The sequence below is a fragment of the Miniopterus natalensis genome, chromosome 6 (genome assembly GCF_054644295.1).
Source record: "Miniopterus natalensis isolate mMinNat1 chromosome 6, mMinNat1.hap1, whole genome shotgun sequence".
NCBI classification, from domain to species: Eukaryota; Metazoa; Chordata; class Mammalia; order Chiroptera; family Miniopteridae; genus Miniopterus; species Miniopterus natalensis.
Window position 1 is genome coordinate 88,752,870 of NC_142086.1, and position 18,026 is coordinate 88,770,895.

The following is an 18,026-nucleotide window of genomic DNA, read 5'->3' on the forward strand; positions in this document are numbered from 1 at the left end:
GGGGATGAGGAACTTGATCAGATCCAGAGTATGATTCAGCAGGATTCTCGCTAAAACTTGGCTAGGCAGGCTGAAGACAGGCCGGGGGTCAAGGCCAAGGCCTAGTTGACAACAGGCCTCAGACTAAAGTTTGGTCATGGAGAGAGTCTTTATCACTTAAGCCTTTAACGTGAGATACAGTTATAACCTGCATTTGGTAGATAAAGAATCTCAAGCTTAGAAATAGTCTAAGCAACTCACAGAAGGCCCACAGCCAGTCAAGTACCAGAGCTGGATGCTTGCTGGACTCTTGCAGGATGCATTCCATCTGATGACTTGAAACTCTTGATCACCCCCTGGACTGTGTGCCCAGCCTGTAATGGCTCAATTAATTTTGGTAACCCGTTGTGAGAATCAGTAGGAGTTTGCCTGTTCTAGAGTGACTCATGGTCTTGCTACAGTAAGTACTGTGTGGAAGCCCATGATTTCCAGTGGAGCAGCATGCTCATGTTGCAATGCAGAGTGACATTTAAATGCTAGCAGCTTTGTTAGAACTTCAAATAGTTGCTGTCACTGTTCAGCTATAAACAGCTCTACATTTGATACATATTCAGCACAATAGCATTTTTTAGTCAGGTTTCTGCATCTCACCTATTGAAATATACCCACAGAAGGAAGAAAATATAAAAATTAGCATTTCAGATGTTCTGAACATAAGTGATTTTAATAGCCAATAATCTGTTTCTGTGCAAAACTTCAAATATGGGTGTTATCCTGTAAGCTTTACAAATTGGTTGTAAGTGAAGTACAGCCACTTTTGTGTGATTTTACCCAGTTGCCCAAGAAAAAGAAAAATTAAGTAGCTTGTATAGTGGCTGCTTCAGAGGTCTATATTAAGAGGAAGACCTTCAGCATGAAGGTAAGGTTCTGTAGATCACAGGATGTTGTGGAGGCTGCCCTCCACTCCTGGGTTCCGGTCCCCTGTACAGCATTTCTTCTGTTCTCTCATCCCTGTTATGTTCCTGCCATTCAGAATTACCCACTCTTCCTTGGATGCATTTTGTACTGTTATATGGTGCTCTGTGCGTGCCCTTCATGCTGTTCTTTAGTCTAGAATGCTGTTCCCTATGTAGTTCTACACAGCTCCTAATTGCAGTCACACTCATCATTAGTTATTCTGCAGAGTGGCTTGTTCTCACACTCAGGTGGGTAGCTTTTTTTATCTGGGCTTTCACAGCAGGTGGAGGATTGCAAGGTAATCTCATTTGATACAATGTATATGAAAGCAGTAACTATGAATCAATTGTACAAGTTTAAATGTTAATCATAATATTTATAACACTTTATATATGTTTTAATGATTTGGTATATTTTCTTTCAGCGTACTTAAAAAAAAATTTTTTTTAATCCTCACCTGACTATATTTTTATTGATTTTTAGAGAGAGAGGAAGGGGGGGGAAAGAAATGTGGATCAGTTGCCTCTTGTATGCACCCTGACTGGGGATCGAACCCTCAACCTAAGTATGTGCCTTGACCAGGAATCGTACCGCAGCCTTTTGGTGCTTGGGATGACACTCCAACCAACTGAGCCACCCGGCCAGGGCTGTATTTTTTAAAAACAAAAATATGGTAGACATAATACCTTGCATAAAGTTCTGTACTTTTGATAAGCATTTTTAAATGTCACGTCATTGTATAGATCTAACACAATTTACCTAACTATTCCTAGTCTGTTGAACATTTAAGAGTATTTCAGTTTTTAATCAGTAACAATAAAGTCACAGTGAACATCTTTGGACATACACATTTCATTTTGGATTCTTTTCTTAGGGTGGGTTCCCAGGAGTTGAGTTATTAGGCATGTGGGCACAGGGGATTTTTCCTAGTCTTGGCACATACATTGTCATGTTGCTCTTCATAGGAGTTGTAACAGTTCCCCTCCCAGCAGCAGCGTGGGAGAGGGCTCTCTTTGCTATACGGCTATAATATTGGAAATCTGCAATAATAAACTTATTTATTTTGAGTTCTGTCTTCATTCCTTTGTGGTGTTTCATCTTGGGTTGACAAGTAAATTGGTTCAAATTCCCAAGTAAAATTTCCTTTTGTCAAAAACTTTGTAAGATTCATTTCAAAAGTTGGTGTATAAAGGAAATAAGAAGAGCTTTGTCAGAGAGGGAATAAAAGGTTAGTTTTGGAATGTCCGCATCTAGATGAATATTAATCTGAACTGCATATTAAGTGCATTAACTTTACTTCCCTTCAGTAACAATAGTTATCATTTCAAAAATCTTTTGCATGTTTTTTGGAATTGTAAAACTTAATAGCTCTACTGGGTTTCACAACACTGGAATTAAATTCAGCCACCTCAAAGTGTGCAGATGTGTGCCTAAATTGGAATTCTAGATAAATTAATTATAATCCACATTTTGAGTATAAAAATTGGCTTCTACAAAGTTTTCATCTTATGAGAAGTTGAATCTTTTTTAAGAAAAATACAAAATCGAGAAAACCTGGGATTTCCTTTTTCAGTTTTATTCCAGATCACGGTGCATTTGTGATTTTTACAGAAACTTCCAAGCTTCCGTTCTGTGTTTTAACATTACAGCCGGATCTACTTTAAAAATTGAATGAAATCCTCAGTAAATGATGACTGAGATTCTTTTCAGTTTTTTCCCCCCCTCAGGCTTCCATGTATTTCAGTGTATCTCAGTCGAACGAGCTGAAACTAAAATCTGAACCAGCCTCGAACACAGCCTGCTTTCCCCTTGGCTGCCTGTACTGTGTTTTGGTGACGCTAATGTCATTGTTTGGTTTCTTAGTCCTAGAACTTCCAGTGGTGATAAATATTGTCCTGCACAGAAGTCCTCTAGGTCCCCTAGCATGGTGCAGCTGGTTTTTGCTAATGACTGCATTGTCCTTTGCACTCATTCATGACTCTGTGACTCTTCATTGATTCGGCAGCACGGCTCTGCCTTGGACTTCCCCCTTTCTTTACAATTGGTAAGTAATCATCAGCTGTAGCCTGAGATAGCCAGTGTCAGTGTTGGATCAGATTATCAATATGTAGCTATGTAGATTTCATTTATCTACTGTTCAGACTCTTAAGTCTTTAGCAAAGAACCTAAGAGATTAAAACACAATCTCCCTTGAATTTTCCACTTGCTGGCATTGGGAGTTGGTTGTATGAGACAGGAGGGCCTGACTGCTATTGCTGTCCATTGTGACGCTACGTCTGTGAGGGTGTCAGAGATGTGAAATATTGCTGGGATCTCAGTTGTGTGTTTTTATCAGGGCTTGCATTTATCAGATTTATTTTGATGATATACTCAAATGTAGAATATGTTATAAGTTCTAGCACATGGTGGTTTTTATATAGCACGGGTTTCATCTCTTATTTACTGTGACCTGTTGACTCATTAATTTGTACAGTTGCAGCTGTTACACTCTTTTTGTTGAGTCGGCTTAAAAATCTGGCCGGAGGACTTCCTGCTTTCCCGCTCTTTTTAGTGTTGCAGTTTTGTTTTGCACAATTGGTGCTTTCTGGGTAGTTTCTTGACCTCTTTTCTAAAGCGAAATGTTTTCTCTAAAACTTCTCTCTGCCCAGCCTTGACCACTGTTCCTCTACATGTACTGATAATGCCAGGTTGGTTGCTGGCTGTATTTAGAGGGGTGCAAGTTAATTTTCTAGAGGTAGAGGTGATAGTAGAAAGTAGTACACTGTGTTGACTTAAGACACAGTGTGATACCAGTTCTTGTGCTGCAGTATGCAAATTTATTTTAATGTTTGCTTTTAAGTGTGCATGTGCCTTGTATGGAAAATTCAGTTTTTATTTAAAGAAAACCTTCAGCCCGGCTGGTGTGGCTCAATGGTTAAGCAGCAACCCATGAACCAGGAGGTCACGATTTGATTCCCGGTCAGGGCACATGCCCAGGCTGTGGGCTCGATCCCCAGTCAGGGACGTGCAGGAGGCAGCGATCAGTGACTCTATCATCATTGATGTTTCTCTCTCTCTCCCTCTCCCTTCCTCTCTCTGAAATCAATAAAAACCTAATAAATAAAAAAAAGGAAACCTTCATCCCACCTGCAGCTGCAGTCTGTTAGAATCTGATTTCTTAAATAAGTTAGACAAACTCTAGTTAGTGACTTACTTTTCAGGTGTTACTTTGCAATTGGTGTAGAAGTGGAAATAAGCATCATAGAGGGGCCAGTTAATTTCCGTTTACTGTTAAAATAAGAACTTCCTTCCCTGTCCTTTTGTTTTCTAAGCCTGATTTTTCAACATTGTAGCTCTGTTCTGCTGCCTGATGAATTGTATTTCCTATTGCATATATTAAAGTAAGGGTGATTTAGAACAACTGAGGGTAAAATCTGTTTACTGAGCTGCATAGGTAGATATCCTGGCATTTCTTTGTGGAAAGTAAGCCGGAGTAAGTGGACACGTCGTCTGAAGTGCCAGTGAGTGTTGCCTGGTGATGTGCTGACAGCTGGGCCTGACAGTGATTGCTCACCACTGGTCATTCCGGACCTGTCCCCTCTCACCTCTGTCCCCTGCGCCCCCACCCTCCACAACAGAAATCCGGGGGAGTGCCTGTTCTCTTTTAGAGGACAGCTTCAATGTTCACTGCAGTTTTTCGGACAGAACATTGACAGTGACTCTTTGAACTTAGTCATAAGGTTCTCTTTCGTTGGGTTCTTTACCCTTCATGAAGTTTAGAAATCTCTCACTTGTGAACTGGCTGTACATCCCTTACAGGTCATCTCGCTCCACCTCAGACAGCAGCACAGAGAGAAGCCACACCGGAGGGAGGCCCATGACTTAAGACATGACAGTTGGGCATTGATCAGCTTGGCTGTATGTTTGGGTTTGTCAGCTCCTTTGTCCTTTTATTGCTTGGCTTTCAGTACCTCTTCTCTGTGTTTCAAAAGAGCTTTGTGTACCTCCTGTCCTTGTGTGTAACCTCACAGGAGCGAAGTGGGCGTGAAGCAGCATCAGGCTCTTCTAGTTGTTTCTGTTCCTTCCAGACTTTTTCTTAAATAAGAGAGATTCCTTCAGTTTTCCTTTAAGGTTTTCAAAGTTTGAATTTTTAGAGACGTTAAGGCCTTTAAAAGGAAAGATACAGGGACAGCAGTGTTGTTGTTGGGTGAGTCCTTTCTTATCCCCGCCCAAGAATGAGGGTGTTTTTCCATTGATTTTTAGGGAGCGGAAGGGAGAGTGACATGACAGGGACACATGGATTGGTTGCCTCCCACACACGCCCAGACCGGGGGTGGGGGGTGGGGGTGTGTCGGACCTGCAACCCAGGTATATGCCTTTTTTTTTTTTTTTTTAACATGTCTTTATTGATTTCAGAGAGAGGAAGGGAGAGGGAGAGATAGAAACATCAATCATCAGAGTCATTGATCGGCTGCCTCCTGCACACCCCCTGCTGGGGATCGAGCCCGAAACCCGGGCATGTGCCCTGACTGGGAATTGAACCATGATCTCCTGGATCATATAGGTCAGTGCTCAACCTCTGAGCCACACTGGGCTGGCCAGGCCAGGTATGTGCCCGTGACTGGAAATTGAACCGGAGACCCTCCTGTGCACAGGCTGATGCTCTAACCGCTGATCAGGGCTTGGTGATTCCTTTTAATTTTTATTTTCTTTCAGGGGTAAATATGGGTAAAATTGTACCTAAATCCAGACTATCACAACTCTGAAGTGTCATATAGTAATACGATATGACTAGAGTGTGGTTTATCTTAGTGTTATTGAGGGTATTTTTAATATCCTTTAGGATGTTTAAAATATATGTATATTTTCATTTTCTCTCACATTTTCACATTTCTGTTCCTTTCTTTCCTCTCAATCTTTTATTGATGCCAAATTTCTAGACATTAAATTTTCTAGTCTGTACCTCCAACCCTGTAGGTTCTTTAACCTAAAACTAAACCTATTGAGCAACTTTAAAATAAAATTTTAAAAAGCATTTCTTTATAAGAAATGAACTTAAAGTTTATTATCTTATGCTATGAAAATCTATTTCAAATAAATAAATTATCCTGAATGTTGGGAAAGGGCACCATGATCTGGGAAGAGACAAAATACCTTCTCTACCAAGAGGACACTCTTAGTATTGGGACCGCATGTTCTCTGAGAGCAGCAGCATAGGTCAGTGGTGACATCCAGCTGGGCCTGTCTGCTCCTGTTACCTTTGCTTGTCTCTAATTTATGTAAGAGGATTATAGGATTTATGTGAGAGTGAATGGTCAATAATTAAGTGAAAAACATAATGCATGTTCATGATCTCTCTTGGTCTTTAGGTCATTAATTCTAAACTAGCCCTGTTTTGGTGTATTAGAAACCTGCTAATTATTTGAATTACATAATTGTGAAGATTCCTTTTCTGTGGGTGATTATATATTTGAATTTCCTCATTTCATCTCACATAGTTTTATAAATACACATTTTTAGAGGTTTTCTTTAAATACATCAACATTTGCGATTTTAATGTAAATGCTGAAATTAAGGATCAGCGTTCCTTTAGCTTTCTATAATTGGCTCTCCTTCCTGAAGCTGAAGTGAAGGAAGATGAAAGACTTCTCAAACATCCTAGCTTTTGGCTTAAAGATCCTAACATTTACCCAAACTTTTAAAAAGTACTGCTGTTTCCCTGTCTCTTGATTGCTCAGTATATAGTCTGTCTGTTTTTCTAGTTTTTATATGTAAGTATAGGGGTGTTTACCTTACTCTAAAAATTAATGTTTATAAAAGGTCTTAAGAACTTGGGGAAATTATGCATTATAACTTAGAGTGCAAAAGAGAGAAACAGTTGTATATTTATAGGGAAAAGACTAAACAGAAATATAAATCCCAAGCTGGTGGGAGGGCTGCCTTTTCTGCCTGTAAGAACTCCAATTCAGCAACCTCCCCCCAACATTATATCAGCTCCTTGCTGCTAGTCTTCCCACCCTCCTCCTGGGCAGTGGTCCTGCCTCCTTACTTCTTCCCAGGCAGTAGGGCCAGGGACCCCAGAGAGAGTTGCCCTTCTCTGCTTTGCTCTGGGCAAGTCCCTGTGTTGTTTGTTTTTAGCATAGGTGACCTACCTTACCCTGTTTCAATCTCATCATATGCGTGGAATTTCTGCCTTCATTCACTTTATTTTATCTTTTCTTTCCTTTTCTTTTTATTGCCCTGGGCTTTCTGTAAGATGTCAAATATATATATATTTGTCATATATATATGACTTTCTACTTCCGTTTGATAAATGCTTACTTACACTAAAGGAAGCTTTGCTTTTTCATATAAGAAGTAAAAGCTCTTCGGACTTATATGTCAAAATGCTTAAACTTATTTCTCCCATTCAGTTTCCTCTGTGTCTGCTGACACTTAAAACAAACAAACTTGGTTTCTCTTTGTCTCCTTTTTGTTTCTAGCGCTTTCATTGCTTGGAACAGTATCCTCTCGCTCCCCATTCCCCAGTTCACCCTAGTTGGTTTACCAGGCTAACTACTGTGCTTCATGAGTGTTCAGTGAATTTCTTCATACTGAAAGACTGATGTCCTCTTCTACCATTTACTAATTGTGTAAACTGTTGCCTTAGCTTCCACATCTGAAAGATGGGTTAGTAATATTACTTAGCTCATAGGGTTAATAGAATTGGCTAGTATAGCTCAAATGTATTAGCAAGCATTTAATAAAGTTTTAGTTAATTATTTGTTGCTTGCATTTTACATTGTTTGCTGCTAATGGCTCTTTCTGTGTACACATACACACACACACTTTCTTTGATGTGCATTTCTGTCCCCTATCTAATTGTAAACCCCCCTCCCCAGTTTTTTAAAGCATCATAGACAAATAAAAGCTATATACATTTAGGGTGTACAGCATGATTTAATGCATGTACACATTATGAAATGATGGCCACAGTAGAGCTAGTTCACACATCCACACCTCACAGGGTTACCATTTTATGTGTGTGTGAATGTGTGATGAGACCACTCAAGACCTCTTCTTTTAGAAAATATCAGGTATACAGTACAGTATTATTAACTTTTGTCACCATGCTGCACCTTAGATTCTCAGAGCTTACTCATCTCGTAACTGTTTGTATCTTTTGACCAACGTCTCCTCATTCCCTCCGCCTTCCAGCTTGTGGCAGGCACCATTTTATTTGCTGGTTCTACAAGTTCGACTTTTTTTGATTCCACATATAACTGAGATTATACAGTGTTTTCCTTTCTGTGTCTGGCTTATTTCACTTAGCATAGTGTCCTCCAGGTTCACCCGTGTCGTAAGAGGCAGGATTTCCTTTTTTAATGGCTGGGGAGTTGTATTGTATATGTACACACATTTTCTTCCTCTGTGTACCTGTTAGCAGACACTTAGTTTGTTTTCATGTCTTGGCCATTGTGGATAACGCTGCCGCGAACCCTGGAGTGCGCATGTCCCTCTGAGATAGTGATCTCATTTCCTTTGGATGTGTGCTCAGAAGTGAGATTGCAGGATCATATGGTAGTTGTATTTTCTTAATATATATTACAGGAAGGCGAGTGACAGTTGCAGGTGTTATGCTGACCTGAGCTGTCTTCTCTCCAGGTTGCTTCTGCATGCAGTTGGAGATCCTATGGCTATAACCAGCCGCAGCCCTTGCAAACACGCCACCTGTTTTCATTTTTTTGAAGAACCTCTGTACTGTTTGCCATTGTGGTTGTAGCAGTTTACATTCCCATCAGCAGTGCACAGGGGTTCCCTTTTCTCCACATCCTTGCATTTGTTACCTCCTGTCTTTTTTATAATAGCCACCCTAACAGGTGTGAGGTGATATCTCATTGTGGTTTTGCAGTAGTGATGTTGAGCATTTTTTCATGTACCTGTTGGCCATTTATGTCTTATTTGAAAAAAATGTCTGTTCAGGTCCTTTGCTCATTTTTTATTTGCTCATTTGTGTTATTTTTTCTTTTGCTGTTGAGTTCTGTGAGTTCATTGTAAATCCTTAACAGCAAAGGTGATGCCAGTAAGTCCTCACCGAAGCTGACTGTGTAATTTTGGCAGAGTGTAGACCAGGGGTGGGGAGCCTTTTTTCTGTCAGGGGCCATTTGGATATTTATAACATCATTCGAGGACCATACAAAATTATCAACTTAAAAATTATGAAAAAAGCTCCTAGATTTATTGAGTTTCGAGTCCCACCTGTGGTTGCCTTGCAGGGCCAGACCAGTATGGCTAGCGAGCTGGACATTTCCCACTCCTGGGATAGACCATTATCTCTGATTCTGGGAGTAGAGCTTTAAGATGCCATTTGATTCCAGGTAATATCACTTAAAAAAAACAAAACAAAACAAAAAAACCTATGTAAAAGTAAAGGGTATATTTAAAAATAAATAAATTAAAGTAAAGGCTATTTTGTTTTGTTGACAGTGGCGGCTTGATAACCCTTGAGCAACTGAAGTTAAAATTGTTAAATTGAAGGGTGAGGCACTTAAAATGTTTACTCTTTCTTCCCCCTGTGCACAAGTCTGTCTGTTAATTAATCCAGGTCATGCAAAGAAGCATCTCCTAGTAGAGACGTGACATATACAAAATTGGGGAAAAAGTGTTTTAGTTTTTTTCCTCCAGTGGGGTTGGGGGTGGGCACGTTGGATTGATAGATGAGGCTGCGCTGAACTGGCCTTTCAGCCTTCCCACCATGTATGTAAGTAGCTGCTTTCTGCCCAGCCTATCCTTCAGGCACCCCTAAAGCTCACTCTGAAGATGACAGAAACAGACATGAACCCTTCAGATTTGGAAGTTGATTCTGACACTGACATGAAGGCAAGCGTTGCTTTCATAAGAGAGAGCTTTTGGAAATTAAAACTATCATAGTTGGAAAAGAATTCCAAGGGTAGATTGGAAGATGACATTGAGGAGGCGTATTTACTGTGTTAAGTATAAGGAAAGATACTCAGCGAGGGTGGATTTTTTAGTTGAGGAAGAGGACTGCTTGGTTCCACATTGGCCGCACGTGAACAAAGGATGCCTGGTGGGGACTTTGCCTGGGTTTGGGTTCCATGTTCTGGGCAGACATTAGGTAATATGCATTGTGTACAGGGCCGCAACTGCAGACAGTATTTTTCATGGGTGGAACGCAGGCCATGGAGTTTGCTGTCTCTGCTCAAATCCAGCTTGGTCACCAAATGTGCGGTATTGCTCTGATCACTTCACCTCTCTGATTCTCATTTCCTCATCTGTAATACGGGCAGGGGGGTAATTACAGGACGTGTCTCACAGGGCTGCGACGACAAGGAAAAGCACCAAGACCAAAAAATTGCCTGGTACAGTGGGCAGCATTTTCCAAGTGCTCATTAAAAAGAGCTACTGTTAGCCCCGGCTGGTTTGGCCCAGTGCTTAGAACATCGGCCCGAGGACTAAAGGGTCCCAGGTTCAGTTCTGGCCAAGGGCACGTACCTTGGTTACAGGCTTGTCCCTGGCCTTGGTCGGGGTATGTGCAGGAGGCAACCAATCGATGTGTCTCTCTCACATCGATGTTTCTCTCTCTCTCTCAAAAGCAATGGAAAAGAAATATCCTCAGGTGAGGATTAAAAAAAGAGTTATAAAAGAGCTGCTGTTATAACCACCAAGCAGATGTCCTAGTATATGGAGATGGTGAAGAAGGTCTTTTTAAAAGTGACAGATGCAGTACTGGTGATACACTGGGCCATCCTGGGCGAATGGTGTCACTTTTCAGACCGAAGTTGCCACAGTGTCTTTCGTCAACATTCCCCAGGGCCCATTGGCACCAAGAAACTGCAGAGAATGAATGAATGAGCCCCCCTAGTTGTAACTGTCACAAAGCTGAACCCTAGCTCTGGTATCAGCCTTCTGATCATGAAAGACACAGCATGTTCGTGTGTTTAAAGTACGTAGGAGTGAAGTTTTCATAAACTTAAATGTTTCATTTCAATTACAGGCGTCGATTAGCAAGGTGAAAGTGACAGAACCATGGCTCAGTTTCCAGCACCTTTTGGTGGTAAGTTTTTAAAGATTTTCCTTTTTAAATGTACTTTGGAACCATATATTAATAACTTAGTATTGTGGCAAATTTCAGATACATACATAAATAGAATGAATAGTATAATTAACCCAGCTTATATGTACCCATCGCAGAGTTTCAGCAACTGTCAACCCACAGCCAGTATTGCTTCATCTGGATTCTTTCAAAGCAACTCTCAGGCATCAAATCATTTCATTCACAAATATTTAATACATGTTTCTAAAAGATAAGAACACTTTTAAAGGTATAATCACAATACCATTATCCTATCTACAAAATTTATAGCAATTTCTTAATATTAGTGTTAAAATTCTGATTCAGCCATTTTTTTGTTATGGTTTGTTGAAATCGGGATCCAAACAAGGTACATATGTTGCAGTTAGTTCCTGTGTCTCCTGAGTGTCTTCACTAGTGAACTCCCCTTTGTCCCCTCTGTTTTTTCTTTGCAGTTTGTTGACATGACCAGGTCGTTTATTCTATACTTTTTCTAAAGCCTGAATTGGAAGGGTGACATTTCTGTTTCACTTTATCTGCTTAAAACATATCAATCTGCATAAAATGGTTTTTTTAGGCAATTTTTTTCTAACATTATTAGGAAAGTGTTAAATAATTGTTTCTGTTTGCTCGCTAAGTATTTTTTTCAAGTGAGAGTGTGGCACATTAGTGGCCTACTCCGCTGTCTGAGGCAGGCATCATGAAGAGAGTAGCAGGAGCAGAGCACTGTCGCTTGGATCCCCCTGTAAAAGTCCCTGTGGGATTCTGGTACGGAAGTCTGGGAAGTTTTCACAGCCATTAGCGTTACTTATCTTGTGTTTTGTTTTCGCCTTCCTTCTTAATTACTGGGCACGGTTTCTTTCTTTTTTGCTTTTTTTTGGCTTGCTTTGTTTTAGTTCAGGGATGAATTCTGACAGGGAAATAACAGTCTCTTCTAGGATTTGCTAGACTGTAAGGCCTATGAGGGAAGGGATCAGGTCTGTACCCGTCAACATTTGATCCCTAATGTCTGGCACAGTTCTTGGCACTTAAGTACAGCCAATAGCTATGTCTGCAGTGACTTGCCGCTCTGCCTGTCCCCACCGTAGCAGACCCTGCGGAGAGGTTAGCGGCAGCATGCAGGCATTTTGCTTTGTGCTGGGCTCATTCACATTTGTATGAAACATACGTGTATGGTCTGTTCCCATCTTTTGGGAAGTGTCTGAAGTGTTGAGAACCTTCTGCCTGTGTAATCTAGAGTTAATTTTGGTGATTTGTTTGAGAATCAGTCCGAAGTGAGAAAGATCTCAAAAGTGGGAACCTCTGCTCAGTCTTGAGCTGAAACTGAAGGAGAACCTAAGTCCCATTCTCCTTGGTTTGCTATTTTTTTTAAAACCAGCCTTAGTGAGGTGTAATTTACATGCCATAACATTCACTGGTTTTAACTTACAACTTCAGTGGGGTTTTTGTAAATTTACAGAGTTGTGCAAGCATTACTACAGTCCAACACTTGAGTATTTTTTATCACCCCCAGAGATTTCATGGAATCACATCAGATACTAATTGTGAAGCTTAACGTCTTTCATAACTTTCGCTTGTGGCATTTAAGATGTCTGAAAATGCAGTTAAATTAGTCTGTTGCTTACATTCATGTAAATAAATGATGATTAACTTACTATATCTTCATACAGTGCTGCTAACTATAGGATTATAGGACAGTGTTTATAAACAATTCGTGCCAATTTCTTCTTTGGGTGGGTGAGGCTTGGTTTACTCTTAATTTTTTAACTTTGTGTGCCTAACTTCCAAGGAAAAACAGGCATTCATTATCAGATCGTTTATAACATTGACAGACTCTTAAAGTACTAGCAACTAGTAAATGTGAGGGCCTGTTTCTTCTTTCTCAGTCAGTAACCTGTGTGCCTTTCTTTGGCTTCTAGGCAGCCTGGATATCTGGGCCATAACTGTGGAGGAAAGAGCGAAGCATGATCAGCAGTTCCATAGTTTAAAGCCAATGTCTGGATTTATCACTGGTAATTGGAGTCCATATTTTTACATTGTTACTTCTCAGTAGTCTTAGGAGAATCTATTATGCAAGCTAAGGTGGGCTTACCTGTGACTGAGGGGGATTTACCCATTCACCTTGTCCTTGAGCCTGTATTTTTATAATTGCTTTTCCAATAATGCATTGAAGCTCTGTTTGCAATCTTAGTGGACGTCAAGCCACTTGTTCCTGGCACATCATTGATGCGAATTAGTTAAGATCAAAGGGCCGCAATTCTTTAAGGAAGGTAGCACTGGACTCTGGTCCTTGGGCTAAAACACTTGCTTAATTCTGATCTTGAACTGGTTTGGGAAACTTAAATAAATGAACAGATTCTGAACATTTGAAAAGGGAATTCTCTTATTCCTGTGTCCCTAAAGTTCCTTTGGAACTTTGCCTTTTCTATTACCTTTCCTGTTTGGTTCCCCTGTGGGAATTGGCTTTGGGGAAAATGAGACCCAGATTTTTTGTATGTGTCTTTGCCTCATAGTTCTCTTTAACTTATTAAATCTTAATCATGTGATTTTTAAAAATTGTTGTTACTTATTCCCTGTAAACATATTAGAAGCACAAAAATTTGAAGTGTAGATATTGGAAATGGCAAAGACCTTTTTAAAAAGTAGAGGTGTGGCTCTCACTTTCCGGAGGATCCCTGTAGATGTGCTTAGTCACGTGTGTGGCAGTTACCACCTTTGTTGAGATAATTTTTTTAAAGCAGTAAGTTCTAGTGTCAGTGCTGATGGCTGCATGTTACTGTTGCATATGGATTTACACTTGGCTGTTATCATGTATTCAATTCAGTATTTGCAGGATTACCAGCCTCTTTCTTAGTTTTGCAATTTTATTGTCAGAAAATTTCTATTGTTGGTCAGCTATTGTTTTATTCTGAAACTTTTCCCACTTAATTTACAGGTGATCAAGCTAGAAACTTTTTTTTCCAATCTGGGTTACCTCAGCCTGTTTTAGCACAGATATGGTAAGTTGGAACTTCGTATAAGCCGAAGATAAAATAAAATATTCCAGTAATATAATTTCTTAAGCTATAGAAGGAAACTATACACCTCTAGTCTGGAACACCCTGTACTTCTCACTAGAGAAAGACTTTGAAAAGTGGAGTTCTCATGTGGAACTAAAAAAAAAAAAAGTGGTGACATTTGCCAGGTAACAAAAAGTTGAATTTCCAGTTGAGAAATCTACATTTTGATATTTATCTACCTATTTATTTTAGCTTGACCCATCTTCATCTGAATGTCCCACATTTCTTGCTTAATTATGGAATGGTTCTGTATCTTTCATTGAATAGAGTAAAAAAACATATATTTGAAGGTTAGTAGTGAAGTCACCAGTGAAATAGTGAAACAGCCAGTATTTATTACAGTTTTGTACAAGGGAAATGCATAATAAATATTGTTGAATTTCTTGATTAACTATCAAAGATAAGCATTGAGTCTTGAAACCTCAGGAAGGAAAGAGAGTAAGCGGCAGATGTAGTTTGTGTTCGAGGCTCGTGTGGGAGCCATGCTCTCCCTCGGTGTTTGGTTCTTTCTTATAGTAATGCTCTGCTTCCCTGGTTTGCTGGTGTTGTGGGGGCAGCTTGCTGTTGTAGAAAAAGCACGATTTATAGGCACAAGTCTTCATTTGAATCCCAGCTGTACTACCTTCTGACTTTAGGATTTGGAACATGTATTTGTTCTCTCTAATCCTGGTTTTCTAATCTAGAAAATGGGATGAGATATTTTCCTTACAGGGCTAAGAGGATTGGGAGAGAAATTTACATAAAGCACTTAGTGTGGGGCCTGGCATATAATAGGCCCTCAAAACAAAACCCAAAAAAGGTAGCTGCTGTCGGCACAGGGAGCTGGGTATTCCACATAACTAAGTTGTCCGGCTAATTGCTTGTCCCTGTAAATGATTGACCTCTTTTATTTGTAATTTAATGGAAATTAATAAAGATTGACATAATTCCTTGTTGCCTTCAAGCAGAAAATAGTCTGAGCTTTGATTTTAAGTGTCATCAGTATGAAAACCATTTACTATGTTCTGAAATAGCAAAACTGTCGTGGGAAATGTAGGTAGATTGGTGTATGAATATATTTGAATTGAAACTAAATGACACCACATTTCTGTGCTTTTTTTGGTGTCTATTTTATTTTCTTTTGCCTGGTTGTTAGCATATTGGCTGCCAGACTGTCTCTTTCAACTAGCGAGCCTTCTGGTTCAAACCTCTGATCTACTTTGAGCTTGGAAAATCAAATAACCAGGTTTTTTGGAATTACTTCTAAAATAAAGTAGAAGGCAGAGAGAGAGAGGGAGAAAAGGGGAGAAGGGAAGAACAGGAGCACTGACCTGTCAGTTGAGTGCCGAAGTTTAAATGCAAGAGACTTGTGACCCTGCTTTGCTTTGTGTGCTGGCAGATGATTGTGTTTCACATCATCGATCAGGCTCACTCACTAGAGCCTTCCTTTCCCAAGCTTAACTTCCTCCGTTGAATTCTGCTTTCACGCTGTGTTCCCAGTGTAAGAAGTTCATTCAGGAAGCAGTCTCTTGATGAGTACTCTGCTGCAGGAAAGTCTCACCTCACGTGTATTCACTCAGCAGTGGAAAGATGTTTACCAGGTGCCTACTCTGGGTCAGTGAACATTGTAGGTGCTGGGACATAGCCGTGAACGAAGCAGACAAAGCCCATGCTTTCAGAGAAACTGCAGCCTAGTGGGAGGAGGTAGTTAATAGCACTATAAAAATTGTCACATGGTAGTAAGTGTAATCCAGAAGAATGAGTATTATGTACTAAATTCTACTTTTTTAAATTGTTAATTTTTCAAACTATTTTATAGGCTTAGTGGATCAAAGTCATTTTTCCAACTTATTATTTTTATAGTGAATTTTTTTTTAACAATACAGATGATGAATTGGCAATCAAAAATGTCCTTTGTCTTTATTTTTTGTGTGACATTTTGTTAAATAAACTTGTGATGGCATATCTTTTTTTTATCAAGAATTTTTTTTTTTTTTAATCAAGAATTGCTGTTGGGGATGTGGGGGACGCTCCTAAGTATCTTTTCCCAAATGAAATCTTTGAAAGTAACTGTAAATTTCACATACCGTGGCTGTCCTCAGATGATGGGCTAGTACAGGGCCCAGCGTATGACTGGTCTTTCCGTACCAGCTCTGTTTCTCACTCACTTTGTAAACCGAGCAGTGCTTGATGTCTTCAAATTTAGGTTTTTAAATTTATAAATAATAGCAGCTGCCCTAATGAAATGGTTTTGCCTTTTTTCTCTCATGCTGATCTTGTGTTCTCATGTGGTTTTTCTAGCGGGGTCCCAGGGGAGGCCTGTGCCTCTTTTGGTAGACAGAGGCATGGGCTTGAGGCTGGAGCTTTTGACACTCCCTGTGTCAGTCATCTGGGCAAGAAGAAAATCTTGGATTGAGAATAGACCTCAGTTCAAATATATGAGTGATGTGGACTGCCAGGGAGTATGTGTTAGAAACTTTTATAATTTTTGATCTATGTAGAACCTATATTCCAGTTAACTAATTTGTGACTTTTGAGCTTTAACCTACTAATACTTTAGGGCTGCCTATCTCCAGTCTGATTTCCAGTTAAGAATATAAGAAAACCTGAATTCTCGGAAGATGGAATCAAGTCAGTGCGTGTAGTGCCAAAGATGATACACCTTCCTAGAAACTGTCTTACTAATAAGGAGCTGGAAGGAAACTGGCAAACATCCTAAATCCTCTTGGCAGCTCATTACAATTGTTCCAGCCTCGGCCTTGTGAGAGGGAGAGGAGGCAAGGGCATGGACAAGGTCTTGAAGGTTCTGGGAAGTAAAAGAGGGCGAGTGAGGCTTTGGAATCAGAGGCTGTAGAGGCCACAGATGTGGAGATTAAAGGCTTTTAAGGAGAGAGCTGGGGGGGAGAGGGAGCACCACCTAGAAATGGGCCCTGAGAGGGAAGGAGGGAGCCAGAGGCACAAAGACAGAAATTCAAACAATGTCGTGATGTGGGCATGGGCACAGGGCAGACAGCTCTAGATCTTGGGGCACCTCGGAGTCCCCTCAGCCCCCAGTAGGATCAGTGTGCTGAAGCCAGGTACCAAAGTAGGGCACCCTGGGCTCGCATTCCCTTCCCTGCACCCTCCATCCTGAATCGCCACCTCAGTTCACGGCCTTGAGCATCTGTCTATCCTGCTGCAGGGAGCCATGCCCGAATCCTCTCGTTCCCTTACCCTTCACATCCAGCCCACCGGCGCACACTTTCGATTCCATTTTCAGACTTTAGTCCCAGTCTGGCCACTTCTTTCTGCCTCCCTGTCCACTGTCACAATGGGTCATTTCACCTGGGCCCACTGTTTGAATGTCCTGACTGGAGTCTCTCTTTCACTCTTGCCCATTTAGACTCCAGTCTCCAAACGGCACACAAACAGTCTTTTAAAAAAGTAAATCCACTTATTTTATTATTATTATTTTTTAAATATATCTTTATTGATTTCAGAGAGAGGAAAGGAGAGGGAGAGAGAGAGACAGAAACATCAATGATGAGAGAGTCATTGATTGGGCCCACAACCCGGGCATGTGCCCTGACCGGGAATCGAACCCTGATTGCTTGGATCCTAGGTTGACGCTCAACCGCTGAGCCACGCCCTGCCGGGCTAAAAAAGTAAATCCATTTAAAACTCTCCAGTGAGGGGAAATGTAGACTCATCGCCAAGGCCACATGGCCCAGTGCGGCCTGGCTCTTGCCTTTTCCCCTCGCTTTTCACCACCATCCCCTCTTTTCGTGCACTCGTTTCCCAGACCTTCTTTCTGGCCTTATATGGGCCAGGCTTCTCTGGTCAGCAATGCGGTTCTTCTGGGTTCTCACATGGCTGGCTCATCGCCCTTCAGGTTTCATTTGTGTCTCACCTCCTCAGAGACGTGCTTCCTGACCACGAGTCCTCGGTTGTTCCCCTGCCACCTGTGCCTGCCCGTCACTGTCCTCTCCTTGCCATCACCTGGTTTCGTCTCCCAGTTGCAC

General features: G+C 40.8%; 1 protein-coding gene and 1 non-coding gene across 2 annotated transcripts in view; one reads left to right on the forward strand and one right to left on the reverse strand.

Annotated features, from left to right (window-relative positions):
- ITSN1 (intersectin 1) overlaps nt 1-18,026 on the forward strand; it is a 159,829-nt gene that overhangs the window by 29,338 nt on the left and 112,465 nt on the right. Inside the window, exons 2-4 of the mRNA XM_087818469.1 lie at nt 10,910-10,969; nt 12,907-12,999; nt 13,923-13,986. Of these exons, the coding sequence (XP_087674595.1) occupies nt 10,942-10,969; nt 12,907-12,999; nt 13,923-13,986 (185 nt within the window). The 5' untranslated portion in view covers nt 10,910-10,941. The remainder of the gene's footprint in view (nt 1-10,909; nt 10,970-12,906; nt 13,000-13,922; nt 13,987-18,026) is intronic.
- Nucleotides 8,498-8,624, reverse strand: LOC148092972 (small nucleolar RNA SNORA44). Its single transcript, XR_015714710.1, has one exon. It is a non-coding gene; the product is annotated as a small nucleolar RNA SNORA44 (small nucleolar RNA).